The sequence below is a fragment of the Oncorhynchus kisutch genome, linkage group LG19, assembly GCF_002021735.2.
Source record: "Oncorhynchus kisutch isolate 150728-3 linkage group LG19, Okis_V2, whole genome shotgun sequence".
NCBI classification, from domain to species: Eukaryota; Metazoa; Chordata; class Actinopteri; order Salmoniformes; family Salmonidae; genus Oncorhynchus; species Oncorhynchus kisutch.
Window position 1 is genome coordinate 44,442,172 of NC_034192.2, and position 16,560 is coordinate 44,458,731.

Sequence of the window (16,560 nt, forward strand, 5' to 3'; positions counted from 1 at the left end):
TTTTAGAGAATTTGGCAGTATATCCAACTGGCCTTACAACCGCAGACCACGTGTACGGCATAGCGTCAGCGACGGGTTTGCTGATGTCAACGTTGTGAACAGAGTGCCCCATGGTGGCGGTGGGGTTATGGTATGGGCAGGCATAAGCAATGGACATCGAATCCAATTGCATTTTATCATGCAATTTGATTGCACAGAGATACTGTGATGAGATCCTGAGGCCCATTGTCGTACCAATCATCCGCCGCCATCACCTCATGTTTCAGCATTATAATGCACGGCCCCATGTCGCAAGGATCGGTACACATTTCCTGGAAGCAAAAATGTCCCAGTTCTTCCATGGTCTGCATACTCTCCAGACATGTCACCCATTGAGCATGTATGGGATGGTCTGGATCGACGCGTACAACCTTTTTTTAAGGTATCTGTGACCAACAGATGCATATCTGTATTCCCAGCCATGTGAAATCTATAGATTGCGGACTAATTTATTTATTTAAATTGACTGATTTCCTTATATGAACTGTAACTCAGTAAAATCTTTGAAATTGTTGCGTTTATATTTTTGATTGGTAGCGTAATATCCCAATGTTTCAGATAGAGAACTCAACCTCCTTTGTTCCTTGCTTTCTGTACTGCCCCTTTAAAACAAGACATTTTAATCTAGGCGTGTTTCCTGCACCCATTGATTAGAAACGAGACAAACTCGCATCGCGTCTTGCGGGAAATCAAAACACATTATTTAGGCAACGATTATTTATGATATAGAACTATTGTTTTTTAAAATGTGTTATGTCTTACTGAATAGACTAATATCAACATAAACCAAGCGATGACTGTCATGTGCGCGCATGTATTATCAGTTTTATGGATGTCACTCGGTCAAGGTCCACGCTCCTGATGCGAGTAGCAAGACTGGAATTCTTTCCTTTGGGCCAAAAAGATCTGACTCAAACAAATTCCGTTATTAAAGGGGAGAATTTAAGATACTGATTACTGTTCTACTCTAGAATGGAAGCCCTCTGGCACTGGAAGGATGTGGACGCACTGAAACGAGGAGAACTTTGATTGCCGAAAATATGGATAGATGCATGGATTTGTTCAAATGAATGACACGAACGACAAGTGCTTCACAATCATGTCATTTCAGAACAACTAACGTGGAGTGTTCATAGGAATACGCATATTTGTGAGCTGAATCGCCCGTATAAAAAGTGAAGGAAAAAAAAACCCATCTCACGGATATTTCCTGTCACAGGGAAATGTACTTTACCGTATAATTTTCGTTTTGAAAGTCAAGTAAATATTGTAATTTACATACAGTGGCCTATAAACATTATATGTCACTATAGCTTACTGAGTTGATCGAAAACTGTCAGTATGTCGGCGGTAATGATGACACGGAAGGTACGAAAATGGGAAAAGCTCCCAGGGAAAAACACTTTCTGCTGTGATGGACGCGTAATGATGGCCCGGCAGAAAGGCGTCTTCTATTTAACCTTATTTCTCATCGTTGGCACCTGCTCCTTGTTCTTCGCATTCGAGTAAGTAGATCTGTTTATCCATTGTTTATTTGGGTGATGATCAAACAACCAAGCAAGCTGTCAAAATAATTCGGCCGTGTTTTCTCAATAAATTCTGAACAAATCAATGTCCCATGACGTTTCCTTAGGTGTGTAAAATGTTTTCTAGGATGAGGTACTTTTAGGGCCGCAAGTCTGATGAAACTAATAACATGTAGTAGGCCTAAAATAGCCTTTATTTACCCTGTACCAAGCTATGCATTAAGTGATGAGGCATATCAAATATTGAAGAAAAAAAATTCTCCCCACGAAAATCGTTGGCTGAGTGGTATCAGACAGAAACCATTATTGATTAATATCTAGTCTTGCATATTTAATTCCCTTACTGTCCAGTGAAAGGGGCCCTAGCTAAACATTAAGCATTGTCTTTCAGAACATAATAATAAAACATCAAACCTAGCTTTACAGTCTGGTCTCATAGACGACGTAACATAGTAAGCGTAAATCCGTAACACTCAAATTAGTATTATATGTTTAGGAGAGCTACATATGACATGCGTTGATTGTGGTGGATGAAAATCTAGGTAACAAAGGTTGCGTGTTTGAATCTCATGGACAACTTTAGCATTTTAGCTAAAGCAACTACTTGCTACTTTGCAACTATTAGCATGTTAGCTAACCCTTCCCCTAACTGTAACCATTTTACCTAACTTGCACCTGTATTGGACTTGGCAGGTGGAGCTAGCTGGCCAGGTGTTTTACAACTGAGGTTTCAGAGTGAAACCGTAGCCCCCCAGAAACAGACTGGCCAAAGAGCAGTTCGGGCAATGCCTTGTCAGTGTGCCTGTCTAAATATTTTTTTGTTTGTTGCAGATTTATCATTCATTAATAAAAATAATGGAGGCCTCAAGTAAAAGTGGTCCAGTGTCCAGGCTCATGACTAGTTGTGCCCTATAAATACAAAATGTTTTCCTCCATGAAATGTAATGCATGATATTCTAACAGCTGGAATCAAGTTTTACCAAGTAATTCTACTGGACAGGGACCGTCACTGCTAGGCTTCTTGGCCTAATGTAATTATCCAGTGGACTGCTGAGGAGCTACAGCAGTGGCTGCAGACTGTAGCTCCCTGGGGCCTCTGGCCTTACAGTAAATGTGCAGCCCTTTCCATCTCTGTGTGTGCTCAATGGGAGTCTGGGTCGAGTTCATTCGGCACCAAATGTAAGAAAACGGACCGAAACAGGGAGGGGCTATATCTGGACTCGTCCAATCAATAACGCTCAATTTTATTTTACGTTATTGAAACATTTTGGCATAATGAACAGAACATGTTCTCTGAATCTCCACAGAGGGAACTGTTGTCTCGCCCCGGAGCCAGAGTGGAGACTGATATTGCTGATCCCACTAGTTTAGAGGTTGGACCAGGCCCAACAGTAACTAATGGCCAGATCGCCGTTAGCACACTACGTTCGTATTACAGTTGCCCCATAATTATCTCTCATGGCGAGGCCTGAATATTAACATAGAGATTGAGCTGGGGAACAGGGGCTGTAATTCAAAACTCTCCATTACAGAGCAATTTGAGCCATATCAGATCTAGCCCCTTGACAGGCTAATGACAATTTGCTGAAGAAAGAGGCACTGTGGTTTTCATGCTTTTCAGGAGGCATGTTTGAGAGAGTAGCTCACTACCACTAACCAACATCTAGTCACTCCTCTATCGGAAACTGAAGTGATATCTGGGATCTTTCATTTCCACTATACTATATCTCAAAAAATATTAAATGTCCTAACATAGTGGTTCACAAACTTTTTATAGTCCCGTACCCCTACAAACATTTAACCTCCAGCTGCACCAGGGTCAGCACACTCTCAAATGTTGTTTTTTGCCATCATTGTTCGCCTGCCACACACAAACTATACAATACATTTATTAAACTTAAGAACGAGTGTAAGTTCGTCACAACCCGGCTCGTGAGAAGGAGCTCTTATACGTAGGACCAGGGCACAAATAATAATAATCAATCATTTTACTCTTTATTTAACCATCCTACATATAAAACCTTATTTGTTCATTGACAATTGTGAATAACTCACCACAGGTTAATGAAGGGAGTGCTGGATAGGATACACATAACTCTGCAATGTTGGGTTGTATTGGAGAGAGTCTCAGTCTTAAATCATTTCCCCCACACAGTCTTGTGCCTCTTTAGTTTTCATGGTAGTGAGGGCCGATAATCTACTCTCACATAGGTATGTGGTTGCAAAGGTCATCAGTGTCTTAACAGTGCAATTTGCCAAGGCAGGATCCTCTGAGCGCAGCCCAATCCAGAAATCTGGCAGTGGCTTCTGATTACATAAACATTTCACAGAACCGCTTGTTGCAATTTCGATGAGGCTCTCTTGTTCAGATATCGGTAAGTGGACTGGCATGAAAGGGATAATGAATCCAGTTGTTTGTCATCTTTTATATCACATTTGACATTGTCTGTAAGCTTGAGTTCCTTTTCACACAAAAAAATCATACAATGATGGAAACACCTGTGTGTTGTCCTTGTTGATGCGGACAGGGAAGAGCTCCAACTTCTCAATCATGGCCTCAATTTTGTCCTGCATATTGAATATAATTGCGAAGACTCCATGTAATCCTGGATGCAGATCATTCAGGCGAGAAAAAGCATCACCCAGATAGGCCAGTTGTGTGAGAAACATCATGCAAGAACTTTAAGCTCGTCTCTCAATTTAAAAAAAATTTAAAAACTGTGTCAATACTTTGCCCCTTGATAACCAGCACAATTCAGTATGTTGTAAAAGCATTACATGGTCGCTGTCCATAACATTGCATAATGAAGAAAATACACGAGTTCAGGGGCCTTGCTTTAACAAAGTTAACCAATTTCACTGTAGTGTCCAAAACCTATTTCAAGCTGTCAGGCATTTCCTTGGCAGCAAGAGACTTGGTGGATGCTGCAGTTTACCCAAGTGGTGTCGGGAGCAACTGTTTGCACGCGTGTTACCACTCCACAATGTCTCCCTGTCATGGCTTTTGCGCCATCAATACAGATACCAACACATCTTGACCACCAAAGTCCATTTAATGTCACAAAGTTGTCCTGTACTTTAAAAATATCCTTTCATGTTGTCCTGGTTTGTAGAAGAGGATGTCTTCCTTAATTGACCCCCCATAAAAGTAACGGACATATACCAGGAGCTGTGCCAGGCCCGCCTCGTCTGTTGACTCATCCAGCTGTAATGCAAATAATTCACTGGCTTGTATGCGAAGCAGTGGTTGTTTCAAAACATCTTCTGCCATGTCACTGATGCGTCGTGAAACAGTGCTGTTTGGTGAAGACATTGTCTGTATAGTTTTTTTGGCCTTTTCCCCCGCGTTGTCCCAGCCATATCCGCAGCAGCAGGAAGAATTAAGTCCTCCACAATAGTATGGGGCTTGCCTGGCCTAGCCACACGGTAGCTCACCATATAAGACACTTCTAGCCCCTTATTAATGGTATCTGTTGCTTTTATACATGTTTTACTACTCGAAAGTCGTCTTAATTCTCGCTCTAACTCCTTCGGCTTATTTTTCAAAATGGCATTTTCTAAATTTCTACGCAATTGTGAAGGTTTCATCGAATTGTGAGTTTCTTTTTTTGCTGAGCAAAAAGTACTCTTTCAAAAATAATTTGTAAAAATCCAAATAACTTCACAGATCTTCATTGTAAAGGGTTTAAACACCGTTTCCCATGCTTGTTCAGTTAACCATAAACAATTAATGAACATGCACCTGTGGAACGGTCGTTAAGACACTAACAGCTTACAGACTGAAGGCAATTAAGGTTACAGTTATGAAAACCTAGGACACCATGGGTGATGGTCGGATTCGTGTTTATTGTCGAAGGAATGAGCATTATACCGAGGCCTGTACTCTGGAGCGGGATCGATTTTGGAGGTGGAGGGTCTGTCATGGTCTGGGGTGGTGTCACAGCATCATCGGACTGAGCTTGTTGTCATTGCAGGCAATATTAACACTGTGCGTAACAAGGAGACATCCTCCTCCGTTATGTGGTACCCTTCCTGCAGGCTCATCCTGACATGTCCCACCAGCATGACAATGCCACCAGCCATACTGCTCGTTCTGTGAGTGATTCCCTGCAAGACAGGAATGTCAGTGGTCTGCCATGGCCAGCGATGAGCCCGGCTCTCAGTCCCATTGTGCTCGTCTGGGACCTGTTGGATCGGCGGGTGAGAGCTAGGGCCATTCCCCCCAGAAATGTCCGGGAACTTGCAGGTGCCTTGGTGGAAGAGTGGGGGAACACCCACAGCAAGAACTGGCTAATCTGGTGCAGTCCACGAGGAGGGGATGCACTGCAGTACTTAATGCAGCTGGTGGCCACACCAGATACTGACTGTTACTTTTGATTTTGACCCCCCCCCCCCCCGTTTTTCAGGGACACATTATTCCATTTCTGTTAGTCACATGTCTGTGGAACTTGTTAAATTAGTCTTTGTAGAATATTGTTATGTTCATACAAATATTTACACATGTAAATTTACACAGTTGACAGTGAGAGGATGTTTCTTTTTTTGCTGAGTTTATAACACACTGAGGCTGAGTAAAGGCTCTACTCCCAAATATAAGTGAACCCCAAATCAATGTATTTCTCATCATATTTGCCCCTCTTCGATGGTCCATGTCCCTGTCTGTTCGTAGCTTTCCCGGGTAAGGGGGCAGTAGCTCTTTGGCTGCATCAGCTTCACAACTGTGTGTCCATGCTAGCTGGGCTAACAACAAATGTAGAATTACTGATGCTAGCATTGGATGTGATCGTTGACGCAGAACATCTTGTTTCGTCAACAGGTGCAGGTGTACTGTTGGTAGTAGCTACCAGCAGAGATGGTATGTGCCTCTGTGGATGCGGGGCTACATTTTATTTAACCATTTATTATTTAACCATTTACCATTTTTCGAGCAAATGGAATGAGCAGGAGCTACGGTTTGGCTACATATGGACTGTTAGTGGAATTCCCATACATACGGACTGTTAGTGGAATTCCCATACATATGGACTGTTAGTGGAATTCCCATACATACGGACTGTTAGTGGAATTCCCATACATACGGACTGTTAGTGGAATTCCCATACATATGGAACGTTAGTGGAATTATTTGACTAGGCTACCTGTATTTGACATTGTTATTTCGCTGAACACTAGATGGTTTAATTTTATTTTTGGCCGTGAAACGTGGCTACACACGTTGGAAAATATAAATGTATTGATTGAAAATGTGGAGGTGAATCACATTTTTACTTGGCGTACCCACTGGGGGGTATGCGCAATTGGAATACCTGTCCTAACACATAGATGTCTAAATCTTAAAATGCCCATGGATCATGGGCCAGACAAGTCAAAATCTGCATGTAAAAAGAGAGACATCTATATAGACAGGACTTCTCCAATTCCCATGGATCTGGCCTTGTCCCATGAGCTCTTTGGACTGTATGTACAGTACCAGTCAAAAGTTTGGACACCTACTCATTCAAGGGTTTTTCTCTATTTAAAAAAAATATATATTTTTGACATTGTAGAATAGTGAAGACATCTACATGAGAAATAACACTTACGGAATCATGTAGTAACCAAAAAAGTGTTAAACTATATTTGTTTATATTTGAGATTCTTCAAAGTAGCCACCCTTTGCTTTGATTATAGCTTTGCACACTCTTGACATTTTCTCACCCAGCTTCATGAGGTAGTCACTTGGAATGCATTTAAATGAATCGGTGTGCATTGTTAAAAGTTAATTTGTTGAATTTCTTTACTTAATGCGTTTGAGACAATCAGTTGTGCTGTGACAAGGTAGGGGTGGTATAAAGAAGAGAGCCCTATTTGGTAAAAGACCAAGTCCATATTATGACAAGAACAGCTCAAATAAGCAAACTGAAACGATAGTCCATCATTACTTTAAGACATGAAGGTCAGTCAAACTGGAAAATTTCAAGAACTTCAAGAAGTTTCTTCAAGTGCGGTCGCAAAAAACATCAAGCACTATGACGAAACTAGCTCTCATGAGGATCGCCACAGGAAAGGAAGACCTAGAGTTACCTCTGCTGCAGAGGACAAGTTCATTAGTTACCAGCCTCAGATTGCAGCCCAAATAAATGTGTCATAGGGTTCAAGAAACAGGAGCATCTCAACCTCAACTGTTCAGAGGAGACTGCGTGAATCAGGCCTTCATGGTCGAATTGCTGCAAATAAACCACTACTAAAGGACACCAACAAGAAGAAGAGACTTGCTTAGGCCAAGAAACACGAGCAATGGACATTAGACTGGTGGAAATCTGTCCTTTTGATCTGATGAGTCAAAATTTGAGATTTTTGGTTCCAACCGCCATTTTATTTTTTTATTTCACCTTTATTTAACCAGGTAGGCTAGTTGAGAACAAGTTCTCATTTGCAACTGCGACCTGGCCAAGATAAAGCATAGCAGTGTGAACAGACAACACAGAGTTACACTTGGAGTAAACAATTAACAAGTTAATAACACAGTAGAAAAAAAGAGTCTATATACATTGTGTGCAAAAGGCATGAGGAGGTAGGCGAATAATTAAAATTTTGCAGATTAACACTGGAGTGATAAATGATCAGATGGTCATGTACAGGTAGAGATATTGGTGTGCAAAAGAGCAGAACAGTAAATAAATATAAACAGTATGGGGAAGAGGTAGGTAAAATTTGGTGGGCTATTTACCGATCGACTATGTACTGTTGCAGCGATCGGTTAGCTGCTCAGATAGCAGATGTTTGAAGTTGGTGAGGGAGATAAAAGTCTCCAACTTCAGCGGTTTTTGCAATTCCTTCCAGTCACAGGCAGCAGAGAACTGGAACGAAAGGCGGCCAAATGAGGTGTTGGCTTTAGGGATGATCAGTGAGATACACCTGCTGGAGCGCGTGCTACGGATGGGTGTTGCCATCGTGACCAGTGAACTGAGATAAGGCTGAGCTTTACCTAGCATGGACTTGTAGATGACCTGGAGCCAGTGGGTCTGGCGACGAATATGTAGCGAGGGCCAGCCGACTAGAGCATACAGGTCACAGTGGTGGGTGGTATAAGGTGCTTTAGTAACAAAACGGATGGCACTGTGATAAACTGCATCCAGTTTGCTTAGTAGAGTGTTGGAAGCTATTTTGTAGATGACATCGCCGAAGTCGAGGATCGGTAGGATAGTCAGTTTTACTAGGGTAAGTTTGGCGGCGTGAGTGAAGGAGGCTTTGTTGCGGAATAGAAAGCCGACTCTAGATTTGATTTTAGATTGGAGATGTTTGATATGAGTCTGGAAGGAGAGTTTACAGTCTAGCCAGACACCTAGGTACTTATAGATGTCCACATATTTTAGGTTGGAACCATCCAGGGTGGTGATGCTAGTCGGGCGTGCGGGTGCAGGCAGCGAACGGTTGAAAAGCATGCATTTGGTTTTACTAGCGTTTAAGAGCAGTTGGAGGCCACGGAAGGAGTGTTGTATGGCATTGAAGCTCATTTGGAGGTTAGATAGCACAGTGTCCAAGGACGGGCCGGAAGTATACAGAATGGTGTCGTCTGTGTAGAGGTGGATCAGGGAATCGCCCGCAGCAAGAGCAACATCATTGATATATACAGAGAAAAGAGTCGCCCCGAGAATTGAACCCTGTGGCACCCCCATGGACTGCCAGAGGACCGGACAGCATGCCCTCCGATATGACACACTGAACTCTGTCTGCAAAGTAGTTGGTGAACCAGGCAAGGCAGTCATCAGAAAAACCGAGGCTACTGAGTCTGCCGATAAGAATATGGTGATTGACAGAGTCGAAAGCCTTGGCCAGGTCGATGAAGACGGCTGCACAGTACTGTCTTTTATCGATGGCGGTTATGATATCGTTTAGTATCTTGAGCGTGGCTGAGGTGCACCCGTGACCGGCTCAGAAACCAGATTGCACAGTGGAGAAGGTACGGTGGGATTCGAGATGGTCAGTGACCTGTTTGTTGACTTGGCTTTGGAAGACCTTAGATAGGCAGGGCAGGATGGATATAGGTCTGTAACGGTTTGGGTCCAGGGTGTCTCCCCCTTTGAAGAGGGGGTTGACTGCGGCAGCTTTCCAATCCTTGGGGATCTCAGACGATATGAGAGGTTGAACAGGCTGGTAATAGGGGTTGCGACAATGGCAGCGGATAGTTTCAAAAATAGAGGGTCCAGATTGTCAAGCCCAGCTGATTTGTACAGGTCCAGGTTTTGCAGCTCTTTCAGAACATCTGCTATTTGGGTAAAGGAGAACCTGGAGAGGCTTGGGCGAGTAGCTGCGGGGGGGGGGGGGGGGCGTAGCTGTTGGCCGAGGTTGGAGTAGCCAGGAGGAAGGCATGGCCAGCCGTTGAGAAATGCTTGTTGAAGTTTTCGATAATCATGGATTTATCGGTGGTGACCGTGTTACCTAGCCTCAGTGCAGTGGGCAGCTGCGAGGAGGTGCTCTTGTTCTCCATGGACTTCAGTGTCCCAGAACCTTTTGGAGTTAGAGCTACAGGATGCAAATTTCTGCCTGAAGAAGCTGGCCTTTGCTTTCCTGACTGACTGCGTGTTTTGGTTCCTGACTTCCCTGAACGGTTGCCATGTCTTTGTGAGATGCAGAGTAGGTGAACGGATGATCTCCGCATATGTGGTTCCTACCGTGAAGCGAAGTAGAGGAGGTGGTGTGGGGTGCTTTGCTGGCGACACTGTTGGTGATTTATTTAGAATTCAAGGCACACTTAACCAGCATGGCTACCACAGCATTCTGCAGCGATACACCATCCCATCTGGTTTGTGCTTAGTGGGACTATCATTTGTTTTTCAACAGGACAATGACCCAACACGAATCCAGACGTGAAAGGCTAAAGGAGGAGAGTGATAGAGTGCTGCATCAGATGACCTGGCCTCCACAATCACCTGACTTCAACCCAATTGAGATGGTTTAGGATGAGTTGGACCGCAGAGTGAAGAAAAAGCAGCGAACACGTGCTCCAAATATGTGGGAACTCCTTCAAGACTGTTGGAAAAGCATTCCAGGTGAAGCAATATCTTAACCAGCTAAGTGTGTAAAGCTGTCATCAAGGCAAAGGGCGGCTACTTTGAAGAATCTCAAATATAAAATAAATTTTGATTTGTGTAACACTTTTTATTACTTACTATATGATTCCATAAGTGTTATTTTATAGTTTTGATGTCTTCACTATTCTACTATGTAGAAAACAGTAAAAAAATATAGATAAACCCTTGAATGAGTAGGTGTGTCCAAACTTTTGACTGGTACTGTATGTCCATTATGGACTGTATGGCATGACAATAGGAGTTGGCTACAGCACATGGAGTTATGGAGTGAGGTTGCCATGGATCATCTATGGGACAGATTCTGCAGCTGGACACGGAGGGTCTGTTGTATCTGGCGACAGTTTGACATTCCTCATTTAGCAACAATGTTACTAATATTGTAGCCAAACTACTAGTCTTATGTGAGTAAGGAAACTATGATGGAAACCCCTTTTGATGGCTGTGCTTTCATGGTTTACACCAATAGGATACTGGTCAGGATAATCATCGCTGGTGTAGCATCCTCTTTTTATTAGAGGTCGACCGATTATGATTTTTCAACGCCGATACCGATTTATTGGAGGACCAAAAAAAGCCGATACCGATTTTTATATTTTTTTATATATATTTTTTTAAATTTATTTTTTAAATGTTTTTGTAATAATGACAATTACAACAATACTTAATGAACACTTATTTTAACTTAATATAATACATCAATAAAATCAATTTAGCCTCAAATAAATAATGAAACATGTTCAATTTGGTTTAAATAATGCAAAAACAAAGTGTTGGAGAAGAAAGTAAAAGTGCAATATGTGCCATGTAAGAAAGCTAACGTTTTAAGTTCCTTGCTCAGAACATGAGAACATATGAATGCGGGTGGTTCCTTTTAACATGAGTCTTCAATATTCCCAGGTAAGAAGTTTTAGGTTGTACTTATTATAGGACTATTTCTCTCTCTACCATTTGTATTTCATTAACCTTTGACTATTGGATGTTCTTATAGGCACTTTAATGCCAGTGTAACAGTATAGCTTCCATCCCTCTCCTCGCTCCTACCTGGGCTCGAACCAGGAACACAACGACAACTGCCACCCTCAAAGTAGCGTTACCCATCGCTCCACAAAAGCCGCGGCCCTTGCAGAGCAAGGGGAACAACCACTCCAATTCTCAGAGCAAGTGACGTTTGAAACGCTATTAGCTCGCACCCCGCTAACTAGCTAGCCAGTTCACATCGGTTACACGAGCCTAATCTCGGGAGGTGATAGGCTTGAAGTCATAAACAGCAGATCTGCTGGCAAAACGCACTAAAGTGCTGTTTGAATGAATGCTTACGAGCCTGCTGCTGTCAGACTGCTCTATCAAATCATAGACTTAGTTATAACATGAAAACACACAGAAATATGAGCCTTAGGTCATATCCGGAAACTATTTTTTTATTTTACTGCCATTGAAAATAAGAATGTGTTCTTAACTGACTTGCCTAGTTAAATAAAAGTGTTAAAAAATATATATTTTAAATCGCCCAAATCGGTGTCCAAAAATTCCTATTTGTTATGAGAACTTGAAATCGGCCCTAATTAATCAGCCATTCCGATTAATCGGTCGACCTCTACTCTTTACACTGAATATATGTAGTTGTTTTCAGAGGGGAGATAGATCTAACCATGGGTTCATTCTTTAGGCACCAAACTAAAGAAAACCGTCTGAATCTGAGTGCAACTGAGCGGTCCTATCTGAGCTTGGCCAAGAACAAAGGCTCGTGTTCTTTTTCCATTTTCGTTTGCACACTGTTCTGCTTTATGTACCCTAACAAATCACAGCCCAGTTCTGACAGCTCATGGTCAACAACTTTAGAGGAATCCTACGATTACATTACTCTAGGAGATCCAGCTTAGTTCTCCTCCCACTAATTATATTGATGTTTGTCCGTGAAGATCCAACACACACATCTTCCTTGGGAATCAATTCACTGCATTAGGGCCAGGTTCCTTTCATGTTACTTTTTGGATTAAAAAGTAGCAACAGGGCATAGATTGGAGGACAGAGAGGCAGTGTCCTCCTGAGCAGGCTGGACCCAGTCCAAGAACAACCAACCAACTTGGGTTAACCTCTACTTATCACCAACCATCAGCAGTCTAGTGAGGGAGGCTCCAAATTGTAGAAACAAATTGTAGGATGAAGCGATCTCCATGCTTTTGTTCCTTGTTCCAGCATTGATTCGTACAATAGGATTGTGTGGTCTTTGTATGTTTTGCAACAAACAGAAATGAGCATTTCTTATTGGTCCAGGTCCCTAATTGTATGTGTTTGTTTTTCTTCTATTTGATGCTAAATGAACAGGCTCAGGCTTTGATAGTAATTTGGCTCTGAACTGAAGGCCTGGCTGCTGCTGTACAAGTCCTCATGGGGGTGGCTAGTCTAGCAGAGAGGCCCTTTGCTTCTCCCGGTCAGATCCCTCAAATATTGTGTGTGTGTGTGGCTCGGGAGGGGGAGAGATTGCACTGCCAAGTGCTGACCTTAGTGTGACTCTGGCCAGAGGATATCTAGTAACAGACCCGAGGTCCCCCCGGGTATCCATCTTCCCCTGTGTGTGTGTGTGTGTGTGTCTAAATCAGCAAATTTAAATGAGTGTTTTATGATTGAACAGGTAAAGGTAGTCACTCCCTGGTTGTCTGTTTTCTTCTTAATTTTGGTGTCTAATGAACACAACCCAGTCAGTGCCCTGATTTCATATTCAGAACAACTATCTATTTCCAATTATCATAAAGTAGTCTTTCTTCCCTAAAAATATTTAAGGTTTTGTTTATAGGGAGAGTGAATTTCAGTGAAATGATCCTGTTCATATCTGTACTTCAAGTCCAGGAGGTGAGCTAGGGGGAGAGACTTTACATGTTTTTCACCTCCATCCAAGTGCTTTGAAATGGAAGACACATGCCACCATTCTCCCAAGAGATGTCTGTTGTCATCTCTATAAAGGACTCAGGTGTGCGGTACTGCCTCATAGGCACTCTGGCAGCATTTTGGGTCTTACGGTTTCGGTCCCTTCTCAATTAGTAGATATTGATCTACTGGGCCCTGGTCAGAAGTAGTGCACTATAGGGGAAAGGGTGCCATTTGGAACACAGCTGTTGTATTGCAGTGGCTTGTTGGGTCCTTATTGATTCTCCACACTACTATGTTCCTTTTTCCTCTCTGTCAGAGGTCACTGGTGTGGTATTTCATGTAATCACATCGTTGTGATCTGATTTATTAATGAATCTCTTTGTTCTGCTCCACTGTTACAACTTTTTGTTGCTGATGCAACTTGTTTCTGAACATTAATATCAGACAGTTTTCAATTCCAACTGGTTTATTTGATTGTCCTTAAGTTGAGTAACCAATTATAGTGTTTATTTTTATTTTAGAGTTCATTATTATATATTGATGTCACTAAACTGCACCCTTACTGTAGGTTGGGGTTTCTTTCTTATTGTTCAAAGGGCAATGTCCAGACTGCACTTTTAGTCTTGTGGCCATTCTTGGTCTCAAGCCAATATGTCATGAAGACAACCGGGCACAAACCTTGGTAAGTTCAGATAGGATATTTATGTCTAGAACAAACATGACATGTAGAATATGGAATCACATACTAACTGAAGAACATGCCCCAGTTGTTGCTGAGATGACTGTGGCTTAGAGATCACTAGGGACTCTGGTCAGAATATACAGCGGCGAATATTATGGAACTCTTTCCTGGGTCAGAGAACTGTTTACTGTGTGTGTGTGAGAGAGAAAGCTTACAAAATAGAGAGGTTACACAGCAGGCCTACTGCAGATCTGCTAGGGCAGCAGTATAGTACATAATTCACGTCTGCTTTCCAACAGACAGCTAGCGCCGGTGTTATGTATTCATAAAGGCTTGGTATGAGATACTCAGTGAAGGCAAATGTCAGGAGTGGCAAAGCTAAGGCATGACATATTCCTTGGTTCAACTTTTTTTTAAGGCTGCAACGTCTCCACCTTAGAGGCCTCTCCTCATCTCCACTCTTGAAATACATGATCGGCCGGTTTCCCAGACACCGATTAAGCCTAGTCCTGGGCTAAAAAGCAGGAAATTGGGCAGATAAGTCTCAAACTGAGAATTGCTCCCATTTTCATGGACAACTAAAGTTGAGGGGAACCAAAAAAAAAATATTTCTTAGGTACAGGACTTAAGTAACAAGAACTATCATCCTATCAGTGTTGAGTGTGAAGTTAAATGGTTTAAAGTCTAGATTAGAGAGCCCTCAATCAAATGTCCCTCCCCCTCCAGTGGTTAAAATTGAACAGTAAAGTGTTTACTCTGCATCTGTTACCTATTATAATTGATACCAGGTAGTGGTTGATATGTTAGCTCTGCTTTCAATGTATTCAAAGGACTGGATGTTACAAGCCTCATGTGTTAGGAAAGTGTGTGACAAATTGTACAGGTTCTATGGCATGCAGGTTGGGCTCAAGGCCCAATTTTAATATTATATTAGATTTCTTAAAGGAATTTTGTTGCTCAATGACTTGGTTTGATGTTATTTTGAGATGACTTGAGGGCATAAATATAGCCTACTTTGGGGAGCCTTTCTCACCGACTACAACGGGGGAGAGAAAGAACAAACAAGGGAATATATGACAACATATTAAAGGCCCAGTGCAGTCAAATGAGATTTCCTGTTTTTTCTATACACTTCCACACTGAGGTTGGAATAGTATTGCTAAATTGTGAAAATTAGGATAATGCTGATTTTAAGTGTAAGATCTGTTTGAAAAGACTGCCTGTTTTGGAGGGATGTAGTTGTGGCCTGCCTTGTGATATCACCAGGTGGTAAATTAGGTTGTGTCTACTGTTACATGCGACTTCGGCTATCAGAACACAAAGCTTGCAATGAAAAGACTGGTCTAGACCCACAAGTTGCTTTGTGGTCTGATTGTGTTCAGATCTGTCTGACCATTTCAGGAGGTGGTCAGGGATGCATTGTGTGGAGATTTCTCCTCAATCTGGATTCTACCAGAACTCCATTATCAGAATGCTAAAGCTGCATGAACTGTCAGGTCCAGAGACAGCCTTAGTTAATAGACCAATAAGAGTTCCAAACCCCTCGGCCAATACGAGCTAGTTTTCAGTTTTCCCCTCCCCACCCAGACCACTCCCAGACAGTCCTAGCAAAATTCTTGCTTGAGAAATTGCTATTTTTGTTTCTTTTTCACCACGTTTTCAATTTTAAAAATCACAGTAAGGTGCTTAATTATAACCCAGCAAGGATTTGATGTTGAGACAAAAATGGCTGCATTGATCATATTGAGAGATTTTCAAAGGCAAATAATACTGAACACAGAATCTGACAATGAGTGTTGAGTCTGAATGTGATTAATTATGCTGTTGATGAAAACTGAAACAGCATTGTTTATATATTTTTTTAAATATAGCTCAGTCCATCTGCCTCAGGGCTTAATCTAGTGGAAATGTATATTGATTGGATGGATCTCTGCTCCTTTTCATTTTTCCATTAGTGTTGAAAAGGTAGCCTGTTCCCAGATCTGTTTATGCCATCTTTCCAACTCCCATGGTCATTGTCAAGCAAAGGAGTTGGACACAGCGCAAACAGATGTGGAACCAGACTATTAAATAGGTACTGGGTGGAAACGTATGGCACCTGTATGCAGACTTACCTGTCTAATCTACATAGTGCCTTTTGCCCCACTAAGTTCAAAGTAATAAATCCTGAAGTCAAGTCAATCTCCATAATGTGAAAGGAACAGGTAGACTTTGTCACCCTGTGTTTTGTTGACTCACTCTTGTACACTGTAGCTACACCCCTCCCTCTTACCGAACATTTTCACTATGATGTATGAGTGTTTGAGTCAGCATAAAATGGCACCCAAACAAAAAGAGGAAATGAAACATTTTTAAATGGGAACTGAATATG

At 42.1% G+C, this 16,560-nt stretch overlaps 1 protein-coding gene across 1 annotated transcript in view; it reads left to right on the forward strand.

Moving 5' to 3' along the window:
• The first annotated feature begins 670 nt into the window (after positions 1-670).
• Positions 671-16,560, forward strand: part of LOC109864870 (palmitoyltransferase ZDHHC9-like) — a 42,508-nt gene continuing 26,618 nt past the window's right edge. The window contains exon 1 of the mRNA XM_020452893.2: positions 671-1,544. Within this exon, the coding sequence (XP_020308482.1) occupies positions 1,381-1,544 (164 nt within the window). The 5' untranslated portion in view covers positions 671-1,380. The remainder of the gene's footprint in view (positions 1,545-16,560) is intronic.